The 20881-nt window shown below is 42.0% G+C and overlaps 1 protein-coding gene across 1 annotated transcript in view; it reads left to right on the top strand.

The window, feature by feature from the left end:
* Positions 1-20881, top strand: part of KIF5C (kinesin family member 5C) — a 70323-nt gene that overhangs the window by 31130 nt on the left and 18312 nt on the right. The window contains exons 7-15 of the mRNA XM_063161545.1: positions 871-958; positions 3232-3356; positions 5132-5236; positions 6265-6413; positions 9783-9931; positions 12601-12776; positions 14243-14311; positions 17792-17998; positions 18808-18954. Coding sequence (XP_063017615.1) covers positions 871-958; positions 3232-3356; positions 5132-5236; positions 6265-6413; positions 9783-9931; positions 12601-12776; positions 14243-14311; positions 17792-17998; positions 18808-18954 — 1215 coding nt within the window. The remainder of the gene's footprint in view (positions 1-870; positions 959-3231; positions 3357-5131; positions 5237-6264; positions 6414-9782; positions 9932-12600; positions 12777-14242; positions 14312-17791; positions 17999-18807; positions 18955-20881) is intronic.

Here is a 20881-nt window from a genome sequence, read left to right as displayed (position 1 = left end):
TAACCCCCAGCTTTTCATTCTTTCCCACAAATGCATTTATTTGCACATTTCCATTTGCACCCAGTGTTATTTGCTGAAATAATTCAACTCCTGTTTGAAGCCTTGAATGTTCAAGTTGTGTTGGTTCCTGGCTTTAAACAAGTTTCCTGAAATATTAATGGGCTTGAATCATGTTTGTTTCATTCTCCTGACTTTGAACATTGCCATTTTGTTAGGATGCTGTTAAATTTTAAGTATTCAGATTCCCCTTTCATGTCAGATATGAAAGAGAACAACTTGAGGAATTTTGTTCTTTAATATTTTGCTGCATGGGCGCTGTAATCTCTCAATATTTCAGAACAGATTGGTTGGGTTAGGAATTTGTTTGATGACTTTCTGCGCCCTCACTCGAATGCAATATGCTTGATGTGAACATATGTGAGCCTAAATAATATATATGAAATATTTTTCTGTTTATTCTCAGCTTGAGGAGCAAAAGGGAATTGATCAAATAATTGATTCAGTAATATTGCATGGAGAGAGAAGGACTTTGTTGTATTGTAGTTTGAGGGAGAAAGATTAACTTGGGGTTGATTAAATTAAATTAACTTGGGTATGAAATCTAACCCAAATTAGGAATATGTGTTGTTATTGAAAATTTTCATGGAATAACATGGAACAACATGTTTTCTGTGGAAAAATTTCATGCTGTGTGTCTGGATTTCACTGAGACCTTAACCCTGTGGGAGGAAATTGGCTCCCAATTTCCCTGGAAGCCACCCCAAGGCGGCGTTGGGTCTGTGGGATCCTGGGGGCTGCTGATGCTTCTCCTAATTACCTAGTGCTCATTAGTGCTAAACGAACGCTGCTGACTGCCCCTCCTGTCCCCAGGGCTGCACAGAGAGGTTTGTGTCCAGCCCTGAGGAGGTTCTGGATGTCATCGACGAGGGGAAGGCCAACAGGCACGTGGCTGTGACAAGTGAGTGTCCCCAGGCCCTGCAATCCCTGCCCGGGGGTTCAGGGGGTTCAGGGGGCTCAGGGATCCCCCTTGGAGGCTCTGAGCTCACCCCTGAACGTTGGTTCTTGGGCTTCTTGTTTCTGTCAAGGTTGGGATTGGAGGTGTTCGAGATGGTGTTTTGTGGTTAGACTCATATGTTTATCTTTAATGGATTTTATTTTCAAATAAAATTAAATTTCTGTTTCAAATTTATTTTATTTATGTAATTTGTATGTTTACATTTTAGATATATAAAATATATTCACATATTTATATGATAGATATTCTATATTTATTTATTTATACTAATTGATATACTGTAGATATATAGATATACTATATATATACTATATATATAGATATACTATAGATATATTATATAGATATACTATAGATATACTATATATATAGATATACTATAGATATATTATATAGATATACTATAGATATACTATATATATAGATATACTATAGATATATTACATAGATATACTATAGATATACTATATATATAGATATACTATAGATATATTATATAGATATACTATAGATATAATATAGATATATTAATAGATATACTATTGCAGTTATATATATTGCAGTTTCCCAAGCTGTGAGTTCTACAGCTGAGAGCTGCTGAGTTCTACAGCAAATAAAATAAAATCTTAATTTAAAATATATTTTAATTTATATATAATATAGTTTTTATATTTTATATACAAAATATATTTTTCTATTTTTATATATTTAAATATAAAATATATTCATATATTTAAATAATAGATATTTTATAGTTATATATTTATATTAAAATATATACCATATATATTTTTATATTGCAATTTCCCAAGCTGTGAGTTTTACAGTATTTTACTAAGTAAAATACTGTATAATAATAAAGCATATAAAAAAATAAATAAAAATATTGTATATTATTAAACTATATAAATAAACTGTATAAATAAAATAAATTCAAGCTGTGAATTCTACAGTATTTTACTAATAAGTAAAATACTGTATAATATTTTACTATAAGTAAAATACTGTATAATAAGCATATAAATAAATAAAACAAATATAGTATATTGTCAAACTATATAAATAAATTTTTAAAATCAGTATAATTACTTGCCAGTAAATTATAAAAATTATTTTGTATCCATCTGTACAAGGTTTTTCTAAGGAAAAATTATCAAATTAAGAAATGACACTTAAATTATTTTTATTTTTATCTTAATAGCTAATTACTTGTGTCTGGCATTGTGGATTTTTTGTCTAATTAGTTTTAGATATATGACTATGTTCTGAAACCCTAAACTCTTAAGTTTTCTACTGTGTGGTATTACACACTTCTATTCAAACTCCACACCTATAATTTTAGTGTCATTCATCAATTTTGGAAGCTTTCTCTATGGCTTTAGGTCAAAAATAGTGATTTTTTGAGGGTCTGTTCTTAAAAACACAGAAAGTCTGAAAATGGCACCCCAGGTTCTAGCACCTCCTGCCCACCAAGGCCTGGGAGTGACTTTATGGATGATTTAATTGGTGAAATATATATAAATTATAGCACAGAAATTATGGCACTCTCAGTTAATTGAGTTAATTGAGTTAATTGAGTGTGCCTTTGTACAGGGGCTCCGTGACTTTCAGCTCTGCACTGGGAATTCCAGGCCTGGCATTGACTGGAATTGCTCCATAAACCCTCCCAGCAGGGACTGGTGCTGGGACTGGGGATAGTTTGGAATTAGAAAGGGCAAAAATGCTGGAGTTCCATTTTCCTCTGGGCTGTAATTCCCTGCTCGGGCAGCAGCCAGAGTGTGCAGGGCACTTTTCAAGCCCTGCCTGTTTTATCCCAGCAAAGCAGGGCCTTGGGTTGGGTTCCAGGGATGGCAAAACACACGAACCAGAGCACACAGCCTGGAGCTGTGCCAAGGGAAATACAGCTTGGAGAGCAGGAAAAGGTGATAAAGTTCTGGAATGGATAAAGTTCTAAAGTTCTGCCCAGGGAGGTGGTGGAGTCGCCATCCCTGGGTGTGTTTAACAAAGCCTGGGTGTGGCTCTGGGTGCCAGGGGTGAGCTGAGCTGTTGGGGCTGGGTTGGTCTTGTAGATCTCTCCCAACGTGATGATTCTCTGAATCCTGTGAGTTACACCAGGAGCTGCCCATCTCCCCTGGGATTTGGGAGTTCAGGTGGGATGGAATCCCCTGCCAGGTCTGAAAGGCATTTTTAGCAGCAGCTGTGCCCTGTGATTTCAGACATGAACGAGCACAGCTCGAGGAGCCACAGCATCTTCCTCATCAACATCAAACAGGAGAACGTGGAAACGGAGAAGAAGCTCAGTGGGAAACTGTACCTGGTGGACTTGGCTGGCAGTGAGAAGGTAAATTCTCCTTTTTCCTCCACTGGGGCCCCACACTGAGGATGGGAGGGTTTCTCACAGAGCTCGCACCTTAGGTTATCATTAAAAAGGCTATTTTAATTTTTATTTTTGAATATGGGATGGAGAAAAGGAGCAGATCAGAGTTATTGGCATGAAAGACAACTCTCCCATTATAAATGGGATTATGGAATTATATATATAATTATATATATATAATTATATATATAATTATATATATAATCTGAATTTATAATGGAGTGAGTTGAACCAGTATATTTTTATATGCCTTCACATTTACATCTGTGTAGCTTAAAAAAAAAAAGTATTTTTAATATAATTTATAATAATATAAAATATTTTTGTAATTATAATAATTATAATTGTATTGTAATAATAATTATATTATTATAATATAAAATTTCTATATTTTAATATAGAAATAATTTTAGTATAAGTTAAATTTATCTATCTATTTATATTAAATATATTTAAATATATGTATAAAATTTAAATATAATTTATCAAATTAGACAGATTTTAACTTGCTTATACTGTCATGTCCTGTTTCCAGGTTTTTTTTGTAATTATTTCACATATTAAATGAATGAAATACCAGCAGTTAATGCAGTTTTCAAGTCTACTCAAAGCTCCCTGAATGTTGATTGTGGTGACTATTTCTGCTTTCCAATGTAGAAAAATAAACCCCATAAAATGACTTTTATCTATTTTCCAAAAGTGTAATGGTTCAGAACAATGCTGAAATGCAAAAATGTTTCCAAATTTTCGCTGTGATTTCTTTGGAGTGTTTAAAATCAGCTTTATTGGGATTTTGGGTTGCTCATTGGAACACATTAATTGATAACCCATGGGTAAAATGCAGAAGTGATCTGTCAGAGTAATTAATTATGTTAATGTCTATGATTGCATAGATTTGTTAAATTAAATCTCCTTACGATGTTTACAAAATGAGGGCCTGGGCAGGCACTCCTCTCCTCTGGAAAATCAACTTTTGTTGTTTGTTGTGGTGCAGAGAACCTGAAATATGAATTTCTTGGGTAGGTTGTCTTCTTAAAAGACACAACTGCTTTTCCTTCATGTCATGGGGCATTTTTAGGTGAAAGTAGAGATAATTTTAATGTAGAGAAAAAAATGTGGATCTATCCTGTATTTGGATACATTAGAAAATCCAAATTTTGTTTTATTTGTGTAGTAGCAGAAAGGAAAAATGCCAGCAAGTTAGGACTGTGTAAAACAAAATTTAGCAGCGTAGAACACAATACATTTGTCTTGGTGTGAAAATTGGGTTGTTTTCCACCACATCTTGTTTTTGGCCTGCAAAAGGAGGCAGTGGCCATGAAGAAAATTTATGATTTTTGATATTTTTTTGGTCCATAAAAAGGCGAGATGCTCATTTTGGGGCCACTGGGGTGGTGCTCCCTGTCTGTGTGGACAGCTTGGGCTTGGGAGTGGTTCCCAAACATCCTCAGGTGAGCACAGACTTCTCCCTGAATAAACTTCTCCCTGAATAAAATTAAAATAAAATTACAGCTTGCTCTTGGAGTGGGAGAAAAGTGGAATTATTCCAGGCTTGCACTACCAAAAAAAGTTGTAAAAGTTGATATAAAAATGGGATGTAAAAAGTTGATGTAAAATTCTCCCGGCCCACGCTGAGCTGAGCCGGGTTTTGCTCCTCCAGGAGCATCTTGAGGCGCAGCTTTGCAGGGCTGGAGCTTTGTGCTGCAGCAGAACCCGACTCTTTGCTGCTCTCTTTGCAGGTCAGCAAAACTGGAGCAGAGGGGGCAGTTCTGGATGAAGCTAAAAATATCAATAAGTCTTTGTCTGCTCTGGGCAATGTGATCTCGGCCCTGGCAGAGGGAACTGTAAGTAATCCTGGCTGGGGGTGAGGAGGGGATTTTGTTTATTTACCTGCTTCTCTGCCATCCACAGAGAAAAAAAAGGAAAGGAGTAAAAGGAGTTAACATTTCAGCTCTGAAGGGAGGAAATACTGGCTGTTAATAAAATATTAACAAACAAAATATTGTCACAAACCAGTGGCACTTTGGCTGCTCTGCCCGAGATGAGGAATTAATTCTCAGTGATGGCACTGGAGCAGCTCCCAAATCTGGGCACAATCACAACAAATTGTGAGTCTTGCCAGCATGGACTCACCTCCTGTCCCAGTTTGGAAAGGCAGGTGCCTGCTAAGGAAGGCAGGAGCCTCCCCTGAAATGGAGAAAATGAACCCCCCAACTCTGAATTGCTATAAATTTTAAATTAAGGGGCCCTCAGGCACAAATATGGGAGCGTGAAATAACAGTTCTTTAATAGGGAAGAAAATAAAAAGATAAAATGAACAATGCAGTGAACTGAAACACTGACAGAGTCAGAGCACAGCCTGACACCCTGTGGGTCAGGGTGCTGGCAGCAGCCCCACGGGAATTGTGGCTGCAGAGCTCCTGCAGTGTCAGGGCTGGTTCTGCTGGAGCAGGGATCCTGGAGAAGGGTGCAGTGTCCCTTGAAGATCCAGGGGCAGAGGCAGCTGCTGTTCCTCTGGGGAATCAGTGCAGAAGCCGTGCTGGTGTTCCAGAATCCCCAGATTATATCCAGGCAGGAATGCTTGGCTCCTCCCCCTGGGCTCACATCTCCCAATGGGATGCTGCAGTTCTTATCAGCCATGCAGTGACATTCAATGGCTGTTATCAGCAGGTGTTTTATCAGCCCTGCAGTGACATTCAATGGACTCTTATCAGCAGATGTCTCCCCAGGGGAGGAGTGACTGTGGATTATGCCCACTTGACAAAGACAGCTGCCATACAGATGGCAATAGAACACATCTTGCCTTGCAATCTGGAGCAGCTCCTCTCTGGTTAAACAAATTGTTCTTGTCTTTTGCTTGTGTTTGGATTAGAAAACCCACGTTCCCTACCGAGACAGCAAAATGACCAGGATCCTGCAGGATTCCCTGGGGGGGAACTGCAGGACCACAATTGTCATCTGCTGCTCCCCCTCCGTCTTCAACGAGGCCGAGACCAAATCCACCCTGATGTTTGGCCAGAGGTGAGTCCCATGGGATCAGCCTGGATGCATCCATCCTCCCTTGGAATCCAGAGCTTTTTTTTTGATAAAAAAAATCTGGAGAGCTTCAGAGAGCTGGCTCTTTATTCCCAGTGATTCCTGAAAAATCCTCCAGGAAAACCGAGGTTAATGTTTGGAGCAGCTGCTCTGCTTGGCACCACAGTGGGGTTGAAAAGTGGGGAAGGATTGGGCAATCCATGGAAGAATGTCTATAAGAAATTCTTAAATTCCTTCCTGGTTGATTTTCCTGCAGAAAAATTAAAATGTTATCTTAATTCCTTGAAATTTTATGGGAAAGATAAAATTGCTGGCAGTTTCCTGTGGAAAAATTCAGTCTTGCTTTATTGGAGACTTCAGAAAATCTAAATTTGGTTTTATTTGTCTAGTAGCAGAAAGGAAAACACCAGCAAGTTAGGACTGTGCAAAATAAAATTTAGCAGTTGTAGAACACAATAGATTTTTCTGGCTGTGAAAATGGGTTTTTTTCCACCACATCTCACTTTTGGCCTGCTAAGAAATGTAAAGGCAGTGGGCAATTTTCTGTGGAAAAATTAATTTTTGCTTTATCTAACAGTGCTGTTGATGCCTTTAAGAGTTGTCTTCTCCTTCAATTCCACCTCAGGGATCATTGTTATGGCTGTAAAAATATCTCTGAAAATTAGGAAAATTTAAGAGAGTGGGCTCTGTAATATTGACAGCTTTGAGAGCTTGCCATGGACCTGATGTTTGGAAGATCTGGACAATTTAGGAACAAAAATTATGGAAGGATCCAGAGGGAAATCTCTCTTCCTTGTGTGTTTATTGACAAGAGTGATATGAAATGCATTGGGAAGGTTTGCAGAAATAGGTCAGGCTCATTATGTAATTACTGCTTTTGTGGTAATTGAGGAGAACTGGGATCCTTTGGAAAATTACTTGTTTTGTTTAATTTGTGTAGTAGCAGAAAGGAAAAATACTGGCAAGTTAGCAGTGTTTAAAGAGAGTTGATCAGTTTGAGGATACAGTAGGCTTGTATTTGTTTAAAATTGGGTTGTTTTCCACCACATGGAGCTTCTGGACTGCAAAAAGAGGCAGTGGCCATGAGCAAAATCAGGTTAAAGAGGTCCTTTGTAGGTTTCTCCCCCCACTGTGAGCTGAACATGGTTTTTAGCTACTGAAGATCCAAACTTGTACTGATCAGATCATGCGTTGAGCAAAACCAAGCATCCTGAGATGCAGGAGCGAAACCAAGAGCACGAACGACTCTGAACTCCAGCTTCCAAGTTCAGTTTCAGTTTACATTCCCCTTGGCTTCATTCCTCTTTCCATAATGAGTAAAATTTACCCTTTTTTTGGGGCAAGGCAGTTTTCTGACTGGCTCTGCACATCCTGGCTGAATATTCAAGAGTTTCCTGGGAGGAGGAACATTTTGGGGATGATCCTCACTGAGGGCCAGGATGGCAGTGCAAGAACCGGGGAAGCGGGGAAATATTTGTGAGGCACTCCTCATGGGCAGCAGCTGAATTTCCAGGAATTCTGAATTGTCAGGAAGGAAATAATTTGTGTTTCCCTGGGAGGACTGGTGCTCCATGCAGAGCAGCCCATGGATTATCCATGCACAACTTTCTCTGGCAGGATTTTGGGTGCGGATGGTGGAAATGGGGTTTTTTTTTTCCAGGCTCTTGGGTTGTTGTGTCTCATTTTTCTGACATGACACCACTGAGGAGCTCAGTGGCATTAAAGGGAAGGTCCGTGACTCATGGCTGATTGCTGATTTTTCCTGGGAAAAGAAAGAGTTATGTCACCATTAAAATAAATGTCAGGGATGAAATCCATCTTCAGAGGAGCTCTTGTACCAATCAAACTGTACAAGTGCTCCTTTGATAGTAGTGAATCAGCTTTTTCTTTTTCTACTCCATCTTTCCTCGTGTTTTTATCTCATTTTTAATTGTGGTTGTCAGTAAGGGCTTCATCCATCATCAGGAGAACCTTCCTGGTGTGCTTGGACTTTTTTTGCCCTTTAAATGAGTGGAAACGAGCTGTGCTTTTAGCAAAGTGTAAACCCTGACCATCAGGAAATTATTTTAAAAGCACAAGATTATTTAAAAAATACTTTTAAGGTGATAAAAGTCCTGCTTGCCACAGAGTGCAAATCTGTGGAGCTTTATAAACTGCTGAGGGTTTATCTGTTATCCTTTTCCTTATCTGCTTTATTCAACAGCACTGGAGGCATTTGAAGGGACTCAGTGTCTGAGCAGGGAAGGGCAAAGATCTGAGGCTTTCTTAATTCACAGTGATTGGTTTGGTTTCCCTTTTCAGTGTGGATTTGCTGGAGTAGGTGCTGGGCATTGTTTTCTGCTTGCTTTGCATTTCCTGGCACAATTGGTTGGGTTGGGTTGGAGCTGAGCACTTTCAGAATAACAAAGTGGTGCTGGTTGTAAAGAGGCTTGAAATTTGGGATATTTTTGCCTAGGGAGGCAGGAACTTCTTTCCTGCTTCTTTCCTTCTTCTTTCTTTCCTTCTTCTTTCTTTCCTTCTTCTTTCTTCCTTCTTCTTTCTTTCCTTCTTCTTTCCTTCTTCTTTCCTTCTTCTTTCCTTCTTCTTTCCTTCTTTCCTTCTTTCCTTCTTCTTTCCTTCTTTCCCCTTTTTTGCCTTTTCCCCTTTTCTTCCTTTTCCCATTTTTTTCCTTTTTTCCTTTTTCCCTTCTTTTCCTTTTTCGTTTTTTTTTCCTTTTTTCCTTTTTTCTTTTTCCCTTTTCCCCCCTTTTTTCCCTTTTTCCCTTTATTTTCTTTTTCCCTTTTTTCCTTTTTCCTTTTTTCCTTTTTTCCTTTTTCTCCTTTTTCCCCCTTTTCCCCCTTTTCCCCCCTTTTCCCCCTTTTCCCCCCTTTTCCCCCTTTTCCCCCTTTTCCCCCTTTTCCCCCTTTTCCCCCTTTTCCTTTTCCTTTTCCTTTTCCTTTTCCTTTTCCTTTTCCTCTTTCCTTTTCCTCTTTCCCTTTCCTTTCCTTTCCTTTCCTTTCCTTTCCTTTCCTTTCCTTTCCTTTCCTTTCCTTTCCTTTCCTTTCCTTTTCCTTTCCTTTCCTTTCCTTTCCTTTCCTTTCCTTTCCTTTCCTTTCCTTTCCTTTCCTTTCCTTTCCTTTCCTTTCCTTTCCTTTCCTTTCCTTTCCTTTCCTTTCCTTTCCTTTCCTTTCCTTTCCTTTCCTTTCCTTTTTCCTTTCCTTTTTCCTTTCCTTTTTCCTTTCCTCGGGCACTTCCAGGGATGGGAAATCCACAATTTCCCCGTTCATTCCCCTCTGTACGATGTAAAAGCCCCCAATCCCCACGGCTGCACTGGGATGGAAACCCCAAAGCAGCTGCCCTGGGATTTGTTTGCAGGGCCAAGACCATCAAGAACACGGTGTCTGTGAACCTGGAGCTGACGGCAGAGGAGTGGAAGAAGAAGTATGAGAAGGAGAAGGACAAAAACAAGAGTTTAAAGAACGTCATCCAGCACCTGGAGCTGGAGCTGAACAGGTGGAGGAATGGTAGGTGCCAAAAACTGGGAGCTGGATGGGTCTGTGTTGAATTCTTGCCCTAAATCATAATTTTTATTAATTGTGTCTGGCCACTGCATCTAAACTCACATTATAACTCACTCATAATAATAATGGAAGGTGAATAAGCAAAAACCAGGCAAACCAGCAGCCATTTGTGGGAGAAAATGCCAAAAATTGGTGATTTCAGGGCAGAGAACACAGGAGGAATCACTAATGTTAATATTGTTAATGATAGTAATAAAAAAAAGGAAAAATGTCATTATATTTGGGGTGGTTTTTTTTTAATAACTCTGCTCCTCAGGCATAAGAATCATTGGGCTTTAAGGTAATTGGACCTTGGGTTTGGGGATTTTTTATAATTGAATTTCACATTACACTAATTAGTCCTTTAGTACAATGACAGGGAGTGGCACCTGCTTAGAAGAATCACCATTTGTCTGCTCCTGTGGCTGCTACATGAAAATTTTTGTTGAGATCAGCCAATTTTCTGATTAGAAAAGTGGGGAATTGCTGTTCAGGGTAGGTTGTGACATCAGCTATAGGATGGTACAGGAGGTAGAATATGGAGACACACAAATGAAAGAATTTTTATTGAAAATCAAATTTTAAAAATGTAATTTAATCTGGAACACTGGCAGACCATTTCTGGCAGTAAACCAGCCTTAGTTTGAATTGTTTATGTCACATTTTAAAAAACAACCCAATCCACAGCCTATTTTTTTTTACAAAAGCCTGGATGGATCCTTTTGTTTAAATATCCTCCTCCCCTCCCTGGGTGCTGCTGTTACCCAGCAGTGCATTCACAAGATTATTGATTTCTTGTCTGACCTTGTGCACTCCCATCCTCTGGAAGGATGGAGGGTTTATACAAAGGGAACTGTCCCAGCAATTCCATCTTGGACAATATTCCAGCAGTTTATTTATTTCAGGAATTAAGGATTTATTCTACAAATTAAAAGGGTGGCAGGGAATGGGTGAGCTGAGCATTTCACCTTCCAAGTACCCAATTTTTTTGTGTGTTTTACAGGAAGAAGGTTCTCATCCAATGAATGAGAAATTAGACATTGCTTTTGGGAATGTTTAATCCCAAAATGTTTATCCTGGTGGATTCTCCACAGCCCGAGGAACATTTTTTGTGTACAAGGCCCTGCATTCTAACCAAACCCACCTTTCCTTCCCTGCTCCAATGGCAAAAAAATCAATTCCCATTTCCCTCATTAATAATAGAAAATACCATCAAGCTTCCAGAAATAGGGCAGGAAACATTTGGAGTCAAGTACCTTGAGGGAGGTGATGCTGCTTGATTTCAAATTCCACTTTTTCCATGCTTTCAGCTGGGGGGAAAAAAAAAAATCATCTTGTGCTTTTCCTTGCCCTTTTTGTTTTGCTCTGGGGCCTCACTCAGCCTTTCTGGGCTCTGATCTATTGGTCCTGTTGACCTGTTCCCCTGCCAGTGAGATAAACTGGCAAGAGGAATGGCTGATAAAGCTTTCAGGAGATAAAATATTGGAGTTTTTTCCTGGAAAAGGAATAAAACTGTAACTTTCCCACCCCCTGAGCAATGTGTGCAGCATCCAGGGGCTTCCCCACCTTCTGGTGAGGGTGGATTTAATTTCTGCCATGAGCAGCTCACCCATCCCTCATCTCTGAGCCTGTAATTGTAGCCCAGGGCTGTTCCTGAAAGAAATATTCCTTGGGGACGGGGATTTTGTAGGAATTGTGTCTGCTGTGCACAGGCAACCTCTGGAAGTTGGTGTTAGTGCTGGAATTTCAGAGGTGAAAGTTGAATATTGTTTTAAGCACGGCTGTGCTGGTCCACCCTGGAGGAAGAGATATTTAAATGCCAGCAGATTTTAGGCTGGAATCTGGGGGGTTTCCCTGCTTTTTTGCACCTCTGTTAATCCATGGAGCTAATCCTGAGTATCGAGGGAGTGAAAGGAGAGCCAGGAGTTCTGTGCTTTCAGTGTTCAGCATGCTGCTGGATTTTATGGGATCGTCAAGGTTGGAAAAGATCTCACAGAGTCCATATGATGCCTTGTGCAGGCTGCCCTGGAGCAGGGGCTGGGCAGAGCCCCAGAATAAAGCAGGGATTCATTCACAGCATCTCCTCCATGGATCCACCTTGGGCAGCACCAGAGCCCAGCCAGGGCTGCACCCAGGATGAACCAAAATGGCCCCAAAATGCACGAGCGCTGCTGGGGTCTGTCCCTGGGATCAGTTCTGCTCCATTTGCCCCTTGCAGTTCATTGTCCCATTCCAGCTTTAGCCCAGGCAGTCCCACCCTGCTTGTTTTTCTCTCTCCAGCCCACGGGGTTTGTGCTCCTGGGCTGAGATTTGGGTCATTTGTCCTTGGTGCCCAGCTGGAGCAGGAATTGTTTTGTCTCCCTGCTCTGTGCACAGAGCTCAGCAACGCTGAATGTGAAGCTCAGAGCTGCTCACTAAAGCAGCACAGAGCCTGAAAAACATAAAATCTAAACCTAAGGAGTTTGCATTTCCATGGGATCATCACCCTCACGAGGGTGGCCACCTCCCCACACCTTTTCCTTGTGATTTGTATCCCTGGAAGTGGCACAAAGCCCTTCCTTGACCAGGAACGCCCATCCTGGAGAATCGCTGGATTTGGGATTGCAGGATTTCCATGAGCTGTGTCCCTGCAGGAGAAGCTGTGCCCGAGGAGGAGCAGATCAGTGCCAAGGACCAGAAGAACCTGGAGCCTTGTGATAACACCCCGATCATTGATAACATCACCCCCGTGGTTGCCAGCATCTCCACGGAGGAGAAGCAGAAATACGACGAGGAGATCGCCAGCCTCTACAGGCAGCTGGATGATAAGGTGGGAATGCTGGATCCCAGTGTGGGAATGTTGGATTCCAGTGTGGGAATGTTGGATTCCAGGGTAGGAATGTTGGATTGTATGGGAGAATGTTGGATTCCAGGGTGGGAATGTTGGATTCCAGGTGGGAATGTTGGATTCCATGGGAGAATGTTGGATTCCAGGTGGGAATGTTGAATTCCAGTGTGGGAATGTTGGATTCCAGGGGGGAATGTTGGATTCCAGGTGGAAATGGATAATTCTTGCCAAAATTTTTGTGTATTTGCTCTATTTATTCTATTTGTGTAATTTTGCTCTATTTATTTATTGCTCCATTTGTGTATTTTTGCTTCTCTTTCTATTGTGAACTGGAAAACATTGGAAAATTCCAAATGCTGCATAAAAGCAGATCCTGTAGGCTTTCCACCCCTTTTCCCAGGAGATCAGGAAATCAGAGCCCAGTTTTCTGATAGTTTTAAGTCCAGACTTTCCCTTTTCTTCAGTGATTTGTGCAAAATCCCTCCCCAAACTGTAATGCCATCATGGAATCACCAGGGGAAAAAAAAAAATCCTAGAATTTAAAGGAAAATACATCCACAACCTTTTGTTTGTGTTGTTGGAGCTGCCAACACAGCCCAGAGGGCTCATTTATCTGTTTATTTCTTTGCACAGCTTGAGGGACACCAGTGGCACTTAAAGCTCTCAGCAATTCCCTTCTCCAGCCATTAAGAGCTTTGGCTTGTGGGAAGATGAAAAGTGGAGGGGAAAAATAAAGGCCCAGAAAAAGCCAATTCACCACCCTGGATGAGAGCAGCAGAAAAAAAAGGGCAGCTCTCATCATGAATCAATAGTCAATTTTAAAATTCAGTTGTAATTAGCAGGAAAATAGCAGCAAAAAGCCCAGTGTGTCCTTGCCTGTTAATATTGAGGTTTGGCTGTTTGTGGACACAGAAAAATTGTGTTTAAATCTGAATTTTGGTCTCCTTGCACTGTCTGGTGGCACTGAAAAGAGCAGTTTTCTGTAAGAAAGGATGATGTTTTTTCTCTGATTGCAATCTCCAGCTTTTCCATATTGATCAGGAAAAGGGAAAAAAATTCAGTCATTGTTTCACTTTCCTCATCCAAAGCAGCAAAGCCCTGTAAATTATTCCAGAGGGAATTGGAGCAGGTTTGAGTTTTTTCTTAAGCATCATTTGAGACAGGACTGTAGGAAATGAGAAGATATTTGATCCCAAACAAAGGAATTTCCAACCCAAAATATCACCATTTATACCAGTGTTAACAGCTTTTACAGCAGAGTTCTGTGTATATTTATTTATTTTATTTCTGGTATATTTATTTATGTATATTTATTTTTCTCTCCCCTCATACCACTCAAACATGCACAAAGTTTTGTTCCCCTTTCTTCCCTAGAAAGAGGAAATAAAAAGTGATCAAATGAGAGCTGTGAAAAGGAATTAAAAATCTCCACCCCTGTTTCATTGCAGGATGATGAAATCAACCAGCAGAGCCAGTTGGCTGAAAAATTAAAGCAGCAAATGTTGGATCAAGAGGAGGTAAGGAACTAAAATAAATAAACCAGCCTAAAAAAATCCCTTTACATTTTGCTCCTGAGCCCCTTGTTTAATGATTCTGTCCCAGCTGTTCATATTAACTGGCTGAAATTCAAGTGGAAAAGGTGTCAGCCAGGCTTAAACTTGAAATTTCATAATATTCTCATTAAGCCTTGATAAAAGTCCTTGAAATAACAATTCCCCCTGCTGGGAAGTGATGCTGGAGGTCCAGCGTAGGAGTGGGGCCAGGATTTTTCACTGCAAATGTGATTTTTGATGTGTCTGTGCCCATTCAGGTACCCAGGCACGATGGACCACAGGCAGTTAGAGATTTCCTGATATTAAATCACTAATTATCATTATTTTGGCCATTAGAGACAGCAGTCTGTGAGATGGGAAAACCTGATAATTGGTGCTGCCCCAGATTTGCTGTAAAATCTTGGATTGCTCACTTCAAACATTTGATTGCATCGTTTCTGTCCCTGAAATGAATTTTTGTTGGGTTTGGGATAGAGAACGTGAGCACTAAAGTCAGCCAAGCCATTCCCTTCTATGAGCAGTTCTGAGGATGCAAAAGGAGGCAATAACACCAAATTCCCCAAATGTTGCTGTGATATTTCTCAGGAATTACTTTTATTGTGCATCCAGGCCCTCAGAAAGGGTTTCCAAGGTGTTATTAGAGGAAAAAAAACAATTTATGAACATATCTGCTATTCATCACTCAGGGTTCACCTGCCTCCTCTGGGGACTTGTCCTGGCTGGGGGAATATCTATTTTTATTTTAATTTAATTTAATTTAATTTTATTTAAATTTAAATTTTAATTTTTTAAAATTTTATTTTATGATGAAGCTCCTAATTCTCTTGCCTCAGCTTGATTTGATTGCCCTGTACAAATACTACTACTACTACTACTACTATCATCATCATCATCATCATCATCATCATCATCATCATCATCATCATCATCATATTATTATTATTATTATTATTATTATTATTATTATTATTATTATTATTATTATTATTATTATTATTATTATTATTATTATTATTATTTTAAAGTGCATAATAATAATAATGCACTTGAAGTACATTATTATTATATTTTTAAATATTGTAAATATAAATTATATAGAATATATAATAGTTATTGGTATAAAATAACAATAGTATATATTATTTTATTATCATATTATAATATATTATTATAATTTATTTCCTGATGTGTATTATGGATTTATTTGTGTCACCTCACTTCTCCCATCTTTTTCACATCCCTTTTCTCCCCTGAGGTTGATTTTCCCCCCCCAGCTGTGCCTTGGTTTTGGGGTGATGTGCATCCCTCCCGAATTATTCCTCACCCTCCCTGTTCCAGTGCCACCTCTGGGAGGGTGAGGAAAATCAATCAGCTTTTCAGTGCCCATTTTCCCCCTTTTTTTGCTCATTCCTAGTCCAGCTTTGCTAAATTCCAAAATCTCTGCAGCTGGTGCTGCTCAGAGCCTTTTTCTGCCTGGTCTCAGCTCTTGTGCAGCTCTGCTCTTACCTTGGGAGGACAAGGTGATATTTTAATATTCAAAGGTGATATTTTAATATTCAAAGGTGATATTTTATTATTCAAGGTTGTTTTCCCCACATCAGCTGTCCCTGGAGGTGTGATGAGCTCACTGATCCACCAGCAGCTGCCTCACTCTGCTCCCCCTAATTAACCAGCCCTCATTTCTGCTTGATTAAGCCAGCAGGTTAATTATAAACCTGCTGCAGATGAGGCTGATTTTAGGGGGGTTTTTGGTGCCTTTTCACCTCTGGCTGCTGCTTCAGGTGGGTGTTTTGGGGGATTTGGGATATTCCATCCCCAGGTGGAACAGATCCATGGAGCGCTGCAGCCATGGGCCTTTTCCCTTATTTACAGCTCATCTTTGTCATGGTTTTTTTGGTGGTTTTTGAGAAGCTTGCTCCATTTTTCCACACCATATCACCCAGAATCTCCTTGTTTATGCTGCAGGTGATGCCCACCACTCCTTGAAGCCACGCAGAAAATTTCTGCAGTCAATGTAAATAATATCTCCATCTGTGTTTAGCAGGAAGACGATTTGAAGCTATTTTGTTGTTTAAATATTTACATGCCATCTGGCTCTGGCAATGCAATGGCTTTTTCCATAACGTGAGTGCACTTGTGAGGCTGCAGCATTACCAGGGAGATGAATTTCCCTCACATCTGACTCCTCCCTGGGCACGTGCCAGCCTCCAGAGCTGCCTGCCTGCTTTCCTATTTTCCACAGGCACTCTGAGCCAGAAAGAAAAAGCCATTTCTTCTGGGACATTCTGCTTTTTGGGTGCTCTGCTTGACAAAAAAAGTGGATTTTTTTGTTTTTGGGGGTGTCATCTGCTGGGTGGGCAGATCAGGAGAAACCCACCCAAAACACTTCAGCAGGGAAGGTTTTATTCCACTGTCAGCAACGTCATACCAATCCATACTCCATATTTCTTGGGAAGGAGTGAATTCTGTGAATGAATGCCCCAAACTTTGCTGTTGGTATGAGCATGAGGCCCTCCCACATCTCCTGCCCTGCTTTCATCTGCTGTAATTCCCTCTCTGATGTTGTCATGCCACGTCAAGCCCTGGTTTCGTTATCATCCTTGAAAGTGCAGTATTAGCAATAAATGCTGGGTGTCACTTTCATTTATTTTCACATCGCCCTGCAGTGCAGGGCTGCTGGTGGGGCTGGGGTTGTGCTGAGGACACCGCAGCTGAATTCTCAAAGCTTTTACATCTCACTGAGCATTGCTTCAAGGGCAAGGGACAGTGACCTCCCACCATCACCGAAACCTCAGCAGCAGAACTTACTCAGTGCAAAGAGTCAATTTAAGAAGTTTTCCAGCTTGGAAACACTCTCTAAAATGTGTGTGTGTGAGTGTGTGTGAAGTCGGCGTTTTCTTCTGAGATTAATATTTTGCCTCAGCAAACAGGAGCAGCTAATCTGTCCTCAGCATCGTCCTGCAGATGATAAGTGAGAATAATCGTCTTAGGTTTGCTTATCAAAATATTTCTGTGAAGCCACGAGGTCTTTGAGGCTGCCTCAGAGAGCCCTTTTCCCTCAGCTCAGCTCAGAGCCCCGAGTCTCTGGTGAAACATTTTACTTTGTGGGATTTTTCTTTGCTCTGAGCTGCAGCACTGGATTGAGGGCAGAAAATGTCTTTGGAGCTCTGATACTGCTTAGAGTCACTTTCTCTGCCTCAGCCTTGGGTCGTAATAGGATTTGATGAAGATTTTTTCTCGTTGAAGTTCTGAGCTTTTCTTTGTGCTTCCTTCAAATGCTTTTATGCTGGAACTGCTGCTGTTTTCAGGATTTCTCCCCTGCTGCACGCACGATTTGTGCTCACTCTTTTTCCCCCCCCCCTTCTTTTGTAATTTCTCCCTTTCAATATTGCCTTTTGAAGGAGTTTTTGGGTCACTCAGTGCTGCTGTGGTATTCCTCCCCAGCTCTTGGCCTCCACCAGGAGGGATTATGAGAAGATCCAGGAGGAGCTGACCCGGCTGCAGATCGAGAATGAGGCGGCCAAGGATGAGGTGAAGGAGGTGCTCCAAGCCCTGGAGGAGCTGGCTGTCAACTATGACCAGAAATCCCAGGAGGTGGAGGACAAAACCAGGACCAACGAGCAGCTGGCAGATGAGCTGGCACAGAAAAGCGTAAGAGCAACTTCTTCATCCTCCTTGCTCCCTAAACATCCCCAAAAACCTGCTGGTGTCACCCTCTCTTCCCTGCCTCAATTAAACAATGAAATTCAGGGGATTCAGAAGCTGCTCTGTGGAAGTTGGTGGCAGATTGTGGCTCTTGCAGCAAGGGACTGGATGTGAGAAGTGGCCATCCTGTGTTTTGGATATTTAAAAGCTGTATTTTGCCAAGAGAGCTGTGAAAATCTGCCTCGTGCAAATGGCAGCGTTTTTGTGGTTTTTCTGGACTCTGTGCTGTGGAGCTGGGATTTTACAGGGAGCCAGGGGATCTCGAGGAAGGAATCAGGAAAAAAAAATTAATCGGCTTTTTCAGCTCGGATGTGTCCTGAATCTTAAGCAAAAAATGGGATCTGAGGAAAATCAAGATTGGTTTAGTAGCTTAAAGCATCCTTTTTCCCTTAATTCATTACACCAACTTAAGGAGCTGTTGTTAACAGATCTGTTTCATTAAAGACTTTGTTATCTCCCCCAGTAAACCAGATTACCACGAAATCCATTGGAAAAAATTGAATTTTCTATCCCTCCCTACCTATTTCCCTGCGATTAACCTCCTTTGATGTATTATGCAAATCAGATTCTTAGCGGATTCGCTACATTTAATAGATCTAAAGTAGCCTTTGGTGGCAATGAGTTGTGAAAGTGGATTATGCCAAGGTGGAACTGCATGTGTCACTACATTGTGCCAGCAGGCACGAGGAAAATACCCCCTGAAAAGTGCCCAGCCTGCCGTGGGGAGGGTAACTCTTGTTTTTGAACCTTTCCAGAGCGCCCTGACGGCCACGCAGAGGGAGCTGGGCCAGTTGCAGGAGCTCAGCAACCACCAGAAGAAGAGAGCCACAGAAATCCTGAACCTGCTGCTGAAGGACCTGGGGGAGATCGGGGGAATCATCGGCACCAACGACGTCAAAACCGTGCGTGGGCTTTGTGCTTTGTGTTTTGTGCTCTGGGCTTTGTGCTCTGTGCTCTGTGCTCTGTGCTCTGTGCTCTGTGCTTTCCCACCTTCCAGGTTTTGCAGGGGAACACCCCAGCAAAGCAGGGAATCCCACTGGGGCTTGCCTGGTGGGACTTACAGCTCTTCTGGTTCCAAATCTCTGCCTGGGACGGGGACATCTCCCACTGTCCCAGGCTGCTCCAGCCTGGCTTTGGGCACTGCCAGGGATCCAGGGGCAGCCCCAGCTGCTCTGGCAATCCCAGCCCAGGCAGGAATTCCCAACTCCCAGTGTCCCACCCATCCCTGCCCTCTGGCACTGGGAGCCATTCCCTGGCTCCTGTCCCTCCATCCCTTGTCCCCAGTCCCTCTCAGCTCTCCTGGAGCCCCTTCAGGCCCTGCCAGGGGCTCTGAGCTCTGCCTGGAGCCTTCTCCTCTCCAGGGAACATTTCCAGCTCTCCCAGCCTGGCTGCAGCCCTGGGAGCATCACAGGTGTGGGATGTGTGGATCCAGCAGTCCTTGTGCCAGGACACTCTGTGTAAATCCTGGCTGAGCACACAGGAGGACACTGCAGAGCTCTTTGTCTGCCTGGGAGTGATGCCTTGTGAAGGCTGACCTAGAACAGAGACTAAACAGAGCTAAAGAATAAAGCAGGGATTTATCAAGAGGCCAGCTCAGTAAATACCCCAAGATTTCACAATAAGGAATAGGAATAATAAAGGAATAACAAATCCCCTCCTTGAGAACTGGGAATTCATAAAGGAATGAGAAAATCCCATTTCTCTGCAGAGGAGCCAAGATGTTGAGGCTGCAGGAAAACCAGGGAGGGGACAGGTGACAAAGCAGGGCAGGGATTGTGACAGAGGTGATCCCACAGAAATGGGGGTGATGCCTTGTCCAGGCTGCCCTGGAGCAGGGGCTGGGCAGAGTTCCAGAATAAAGCAGGGATTCATTCACAGCATCTCCTCCATGGATCCACCTTGGGCAGCACCAGAGCCCAGCCAGGGCTGCACCCAAGATGAACCAAAATGGCCCCAAAATGCACGAGCGCTGCCGGGGTCTGTCCCTGGGATCAGCTCTGCTCCATTTGCACCTTGCAGTTCATTGTCCCATTCCAGCTTCAGCCCCTGCAGTCCCACCCTGCTTGTTTTTCTCTCTCCAGCCCACGGGGTTTGTGCTCCTGGGCTGAGATTTGGGTCATTTGTCCTTGGTGCCCAGCTGGAGCAGGAATTGTTTTGTCTCCCTGCTCTGTGCACAGAGCTCAGCAACGCTGAATGCGAAGCTCAGAGCTGCTCACTAAAGCAGCACAGAGCCTGAAACACAGAAAAGCCAAACCTGAGGCATCAGGAGAGGCTCAGTGTCTGGGCTCACAGCTCCCACAGTTATTTCCAGCTCAGTTTTTGGGGCCAGAGCCCATCTGGGAGTCCCTGAACTGGTTAATGAGGGGTCTGAATTCCCCCAAAACAATCCACACATAGCCTGACTCCTTCCCTAGCTGACGTGACTCAGAATTCCCAGAATATGAAAATATGAAAATACTGGCTTCTGAGGTGGCCAATTTTTGATCTGGAGTTTGGTGCATGTTTTGGCCAGCCCTGCTTTGAGGTTTGCCTTTGTGTGGCTCTGTGTGCTTTGGGGATGCAGTAGAGGAGCTGGCTGCTCGCTTTGTCACGTTTGTAGAAGAACAAAATGCTGATTTCAGAGAAAATATTTGTATGGTCATTGCTAAATTACAGCAAAGGAAACTTTGCATGGCCTGGAAAAATCTCCTTGGTGCTGTTAATGCCATCCTTGCCTATTTAAAACCCCATGAAAAATGGCAGTGGTTGAGAGTGGCTAAGTCCATTTTTGAGGTGTATGAAAACTCCTTGCAATACATTTTTGTTACTTTCAGTTCACTTTTTGCTGAC

This window comes from Melospiza melodia, chromosome 8 (assembly GCF_035770615.1).
Source record: "Melospiza melodia melodia isolate bMelMel2 chromosome 8, bMelMel2.pri, whole genome shotgun sequence".
Classification (NCBI taxonomy): domain Eukaryota; kingdom Metazoa; phylum Chordata; class Aves; order Passeriformes; family Passerellidae; genus Melospiza; species Melospiza melodia.
This window is presented reverse-complemented; position numbering and strand designations above follow the sequence as displayed.